Source organism: Hemiscyllium ocellatum, chromosome 20 (genome assembly GCF_020745735.1).
Source record: "Hemiscyllium ocellatum isolate sHemOce1 chromosome 20, sHemOce1.pat.X.cur, whole genome shotgun sequence".
NCBI classification, from domain to species: Eukaryota; Metazoa; Chordata; class Chondrichthyes; order Orectolobiformes; family Hemiscylliidae; genus Hemiscyllium; species Hemiscyllium ocellatum.
Window position 1 is genome coordinate 19761439 of NC_083420.1, and position 6715 is coordinate 19768153.

General features: G+C 45.9%; 1 protein-coding gene across 1 annotated transcript; it reads right to left on the reverse strand.

Annotated features, from left to right (window-relative positions):
• Positions 1-1562: 1562 nt before the first annotated feature.
• LOC132825161 (cytochrome c oxidase assembly protein COX19) lies at positions 1563-5049 on the reverse strand. The gene is made up of 3 exons (XM_060840184.1): positions 4943-5049; positions 2829-2940; positions 1563-1784 (listed from the first exon to the last, which is right to left on the reverse strand). Exons 1-3 carry the CDS (start codon positions 5022-5024, stop codon positions 1691-1693), a joined length of 288 nt encoding a protein of 95 aa, XP_060696167.1. The 5' UTR covers positions 5025-5049; the 3' UTR covers positions 1563-1690.
• Between the last annotated feature and the right edge of the window lie 1666 nt (positions 5050-6715).

The window sequence follows — 6715 nt, forward strand, 5'->3', positions numbered from 1 at the left end:
AAAATCAGGAGTAGTCTAAACAATGTAATAAGGAGAAACCTCTTGCATTGGTTGAAGGATCAGCAGAGAGCGTAGATTTAAGGTAACTGGCAGAAGAACAATAGTGACTAAGGTGAAACTTATTTTTATGGCATGTGCTTAGGATTTCGAATGCACTAAACTAGGGTATGGTGGGGGTGAGGGGTCCAGGTTCAATCCAGACATTCAAGAACAACTTGTATTAATATCTGAAACAGAAGGAGATGCAAGGTTTTAGAGAGTGGTGGTGCAGACAGTCTAGGTGAATTGCTCAGAGAGAGACAGCACGGACTCAATGGGTATCATGGTCTCCTTCTGTGCTGTTAACAATTCTGTAAACTATTGAAGGCTGAATGCATGGCTATGTTATCCAGGACATCATGGTGAAAGACATTGTTGTTAACACATTTTATTTAGATGTGGAAGAATTAAGTATTTGATCTTTGTATCACACACTCAATGCGACAATTTGTATCTTTCCCATATACAGCCCACATATCCTTCAGCAGGATCCAATAACATATAGTTGTGCCAAAGGATACTGAGTCGTACTGCAGCAATGCAACAATGTATTTTTTTGTATCTAATCCTACAGATAACCTTAATTGACAACCACACTGTTCTCCCCAATTTAAATGTTCCAATGTATTATTTCGGGTCATACAAGTTAAAATTAAAAACGTTAAAGCATTTCAAATCTTTTTCACCAGTTATACTTAACCTGCAGCTGAAAGTGCTGTCATATCTCTTACAAAATTGTTATTGGGTTTGTTACTATAGGGTGGCACAGTGGTTAGCATTGCTATCTCACAATGGCAGGGACTGAGGTTCAATTCCAGCCTTGAGTGACTGTCTGAAGTGTGCACGTTCTCTCCATGCCTGCATGGGTTTCCTCTGGATACTCCAGTTTTCTCTCACAGTTCAAAGATCTGCAAGTTAGGTGGATTGGCCATGCTAAATTGCCCACAGTGCCCAGGGATGTGCAGGCTAGGTGGGTGAGCCACGGGAAATGCAGGGTTACAAGTCTGGGTGGGATGTTCTTCAGAGGATTGATTTGGATTCGATGGCCAAATGGCCTACTTCCACACTGTAGGATTCTATGTCATATCCTTATTTATGAGGATTGGCCTATGGACTTTTAATCGATTGATCCATTCTTTTGGCAAAGTACTGCCTTCAGCGAGTTGACCAGGAGATTCTCACACTCTTATCACCTGACATCAGACATGTTGGAAGGATTTAAGGGATGATACTAACCCATTTTGTTCCCATTTATCAATGCACCTTCTACAGCCAAGATGTCATGGTGCAAGACTCAAAGTGGAACTTTGAACCCAGAGGCAGGGACACTATTACTGCTTCACTCCACCTAAAAGATCATGCACTGCACCAAAATAGCATCCATTCATTATACTCACAAAACATGAGCAAAGGAAAGACACCTAATAAATCATTTTCTGTTGAATGTAATATAAATCATACAAGTATGACAAGGGTATTACAGAAATGTAATCAGAGGGGGAAAATGAAACGCATCACTCACCTTAAGTATTTATTCCACGTTTATTATACAGAAATTTAACTTCTTTTCCAATATATACAGAGTCAATATGAAAATATGTCCATCAATGGACTCCTGTTTAGTTTGTAGTTGGAATGTGCTCCTCTACAGTTAGGTTTTCATCTGCCGCTGTTTTTCTGATGCATTACTGTCGATGAGATCTTTAAATCCCAGCTTCTCCAGTGGTTCTTTTGTCATCAGCTGCCTGCAGAACAAAACAATTAAACATGTGCGGCATGGTATGAACAATGCTGCAAGATGTGCCCATATTTAGCAATCCTCAGGCGAAAACACCATAAAGGCAACCTTAATGGTTGGGGTATTGGTTGTAGCACTCTTGCCTCAATCAAAAGTTGTGGGATCCAAACCGCCCTAGACTTCAACAACAAACAAATATATCAATGCAATAATGGGAAATTCTAAATTCCCTAACCAGAGGAAAAACGCTTAAATCCTTCCAAATGCTTAAACATTTTATGTTTGACATCTTTATGTTGTCACCTTTTGAATGATTGACGCTTAAGAAGCCATTCAACTAACTCATTCAGAATGACGTCCAGGATAACATACTGCATAGAGGCCATATATTTCTCCTTCAAAAGAGAATATTATAAATATTATGGTGGTAGGATTGGTGGAAGTTGCAGTGATAAGGGTATCAAGGATGAGAATCAATATGACATGGTGGCTCAGCATTTAACGTTGCTGCCTCACGGAGCCAGGTTCCCAGGTTCGATTCTAGCCTTGGGTAACTATGTCTGTGGCTTTATTCTCCCAGGGTCTGTGGTTTTATTCCGGGTGCTCTGGTTTCCTTTCACAATCCAAAAGGGTGCAGGTTAGGTGAATTGACCATGCTAAATTGCCCATTGTGCTCATGGATGTGTAGGCTAAGTGCATTAGGCAGGGGTAAATATAGAGTAATATAATAGTGTGGGGGAATGGGTCTGGGTGGGTGGTGGACTTGTTAGCTCAAATGACCTGTTCTCACTGTAGGGATTCTATAAAAATCAGTAAATAAATATTTTACAGTTCTGTATTCAAATGCCAAAACAAATTCATGCAAATGATCAAGTGACTGAGGGAAAACAACATTTAAAAAGTTGACACAAGAGCAGAGGAAAACAAACTGGATTGGTTTCAGAAGGAGATGTTACAACAATTAATCTTTTTAATGGAGACTTGCTCCAACTAATTAAATAAAACTGATTAGGTTTATAGTTTCTAAATTTTCATGTTTTTAATGCTGTACCTTTCCATTCTACACTCCAAGTATTCCTTCGATTGCTGTCTGCACAGAGAATTGTCAAACTTGCTCTCTCGAAGGCAATTCATAAATTTGTCTTTAAATTCTTTACATTCACCTGCCAAATCATAAGAAACCAACTACATTAAAAATAAGGCTTTTTCTATTTCCCCATTGTCACAAATTAAATACACCAAGTAGCAGCAGAACCAATCGCATCTCGGTTGCTTGTATCAGTGATTTGACTCAACACTGCACATTCCAAAACCCTTTAATCTAAGACTGCACACTGAATCTTGTTCAACTTCTCCAAGGAGCAGGACCCCATAGCAAAGGTTCCAAAACCAGATAGATCACAGCGGGATATGCGTGAGATAGTGCAGAGTCCTGAAAGAATTACGGGTGGAATTATGGGTATGGTGAGTGGTGGAGGAGGGTGGAGGAATAGGGCAGAAAGCAAAGGGGTAAGAGAATGTGTACAAGTTCTAGGATTGGGTGAAATTTGAGGCAGTGCGAGCGTGACACAATTTAGCTCAATGGTGAATCGGATGCAGTGACTCGAGGTGGTATGGGGATGCGAGCTTGAGGAATAAGAAGGGAGGTAAATGTTTTTGGTGGTGGGGGGGACAGATGACAGTGAGGGAGGAAGACAGTGTCAGAACAGAGTGTTTGGGGAGGACAATGTCGGTGGGGAATCAAGTGCTTGCAGAGAGATGGGGACAGAGTGTGGGGTGTTAATGCCTTGGGAGGTGGGGGTATGAGTTGAGTGTTTAAGTTGGGGGGGGCGGTGTTCAGTATCTGAGGGGCAGGTTGTGTCGGGGGAATTTAGTGTTTCAGTGAGTTACGACATGGTGCAAGAGAGTCGCAGTCTTGGGGAGTCAGTGTCAGGGTGAAGCAGAGGGGTCACTGTGGTGAGGAGTCAGTGTCTGGGGTGGGGGTCACTGGGGCAGGGGTCATTGGGGTGGGGAGTTAGTGTCTAGAGGGTCACTGTGGTGAAGGGTCAATTTCTGGAGGGTTACTGGGGTGAGGGGTCAGTATTTAGGGGGTCACTGGGGCAGAGGTCATTAGGTGAGGAGTTAGCATCTGGAGGGTCACTAGGGTGAGGGGTCAGTGTCTGGGTTGGGGGTCTAGGGTGACGGGTCAGTGTCTGGGTTGGAGAGGGTCTCTAGGGTGAGGGATTAGTGTCTGGCAGGGTCATTGGGGTGAGGGGTGAGTATCTGGCAGGGTCATTGGGGTGAGGGGTCTGTCTGGGTTGGGGGTCTAGGGTGAGGGGTCAGTGTCTGGCAGGGTCATTGGAGTGAGGGGTCAGTGTCTGGCAGGGTCATTGGGGTGAGGGGTCAGTGTCTGGGTTGGGGGTCTAGGGTGAGGGGTCAGTGTCTGGCAGGGTCATTGGGGTGAGGGGTCAGTGTCTGGTAGGGTCATTGGGATGAGGGGTGAGTGTCTGGCAGGGTCATTGGGGTGAGGGGTGAGTGTCTGGGTTGGGGGTCTAGGGTGAGGGGTGAGTGTCTGGGTTGGGGGTCTAGGGTGAGGGGTGAGTGTCTGGCAGGGTCATTGGGGTGAGGGGTGAGTGTCTGGGTTGGGGGTCTAGGGTGAGGGGTGAGTGTCTGGCAGGGTCATTGGGGTGAGGGGTCAGTGTCTGGGTTGGGGGTCTAGGGTGAGGGTTGGGGGTCTAGGGTGAGGGGTGAGTGTCTGGCAGGGTCATTGGGGTGAGGGGTGAGTGTCTGGGTTGGGGGTCTAGGGTGAGGGGTGAGTGTCTGGGTTGGGGGTCTAGGGTGAGGGTTGGGGGTCTAGGGTGAGGGGTGAGTGTCTGGCAGGGTCATTGGGGTGAGGGGTCAGTGTCTGGCAGGGTCATTGGGGTGAGGGGTCAGTGTCTGGGTTGGGGGTCTAGGGTGAGGGTTGGGGGTCTAGGGTGAGGGGTGAGTGTCTGGCAGGGTCATTGGGGTGAGGGGTCAGTGTCTGGCAGGGTCATTGGGGTGAGGGGTGAGTGTCTGGGTTGGGGGTCTAGGGGGAGGGGTCAGTGTCTGGGTTGGGGGTCTAGGGGGAGGGGTCAGTGTCTGGCGGCGGGGGGGAGGGGTCTCCGTCTCGATCAAATCCCGGCGCTCCGCGGCCGCTCGGCCCACCCAGGTGGTCCAGGGGGAAGGAGCCCTTATCCGGGGGCCGGGGGTTGAAGCTCTTGGAGCTAAAATTCATCGCCGTCGACATCTTCGCGCAGCTTCCGATGACGTCACTCGTCAGGCCGAGCGGGCCGATCCGTGAGCGAATCGCTCAGTAAAATCGCACGCAGAGTCATCGATCCAGGCTGCAACTCCAACCCTGGAGTGTTACAATAACCACTTTCCCAAATCAATACTTCTCTACTGCAAGGGCATAAATACTAATTTGTTTATTTAACTTAACAAGTGAAACAGCATAGTGCAGAACTAAAAATCACACGACACCAGGTTATAGTCCAACAGGTTTATTTGGAGGCACTAGCTTTCAGAGCGCTGCTCCTTCATCAGGTGGTTCTGAAGGAGCAGCGCTTGGAAAGCTAGTGCCTCCAAATAAATCTGTTGGACTGTAACCTGGTGTCATGTGATTTTTAACTTTGTCCTCCCCAGTCCAACACTGCACCTCCAATTCACCTCCATTCCTGAAGAAGGGCTCATGCCCGAAACGTCGACTCTCCTGCTCCTTGGATGCTGCCTGACCTGCTGCGCTTTTCCAGCAACACATTTTCAGCTTTGATCTCCAGCATCTGCAGACCTCACTTTTTCCACCTCCAAAATTCATGACTAGCATAGTGCAGAGATTACTTCCAAAAATGCTTGGTGGCCAATCCAATTTGCAGTCTTGTCTCATTGGTTGACATGGTTACATTTCACCCAATGCTAATGTCAAAATGATTTCTTCTTCCAAATTCTTTGACCAACAGCCCCATTTCACCATGGGGCTTGTGTGGGCCAGTCAGCACTTGCAGCTTTTTCGTCATTCAATTAGATCATCTCAACTCCTATTTACTCACCTTGTTCCATAGCCCTTGCTACCTTTGCCCAGTGAGCACAGTTTTTCTTCAATATTTTAAATCAAGCAGTCTGCTTCAACACATTAGAATCCATCAGTTGATCAATCAATAATTCAAATTTGTTAATCAGGCTTTCTGCCAACTGAATGCGCATGCTGATGGCAGTCTAAATCTCATGAACTGAAACCTATATTCTTAACTTTTTTTTAGGTTAGATTAGATTACTTAAATTGTGGAAACAGGCCTTTCGGCCCAACAAGTCCACACCGACCCGCCGAAGCGCAACCCACCCATACCCCTACATTTACCCCTTACCTAACACTACGGACAATTTTAGCACGGCCAATTCACCTGATCCGCACATCTTTGGACTGTGGGAGGAAACTGGAGCACCCGGAGGAAACCCACACAGACACGGGGAGAACGTTGTAAATTGGTTTGAGTTCATCTGACCTAATCTTTTGCTTGCATGGTAGATCACGGGAGATTCACAGACAATTCAGAGGCAACATGGGGAAAATGTTTTTATGCAACAACTGCTGAAGAGATGGTTAAGATCTGATCAAGTGGCAGATACAGGATCGACTGTAGTTTTCAAAAGAAAAATTCTACAAATACTTGAAAGGGGAGAAGTTACACGATTATGGAGAATGTAAGGTATAGGGTTAAAATTGTACAGAATAAGGGAACAGGTGTTGCTTCTGCAAAAGCTTACATTATAAAATTAGGCTGCGCATGCAAATACTAAACAGTGAGAAGTGAAAACAGGTAGAATTATCTATGACTAATAAGGCAGAGCAATTGTGGAGCAGGATGTACCAGGCATAGGAAAACAGAAGAAGCGAAAACAGGTAGATTTATTTATGACAAATAGGGCAGAGTGACCGTG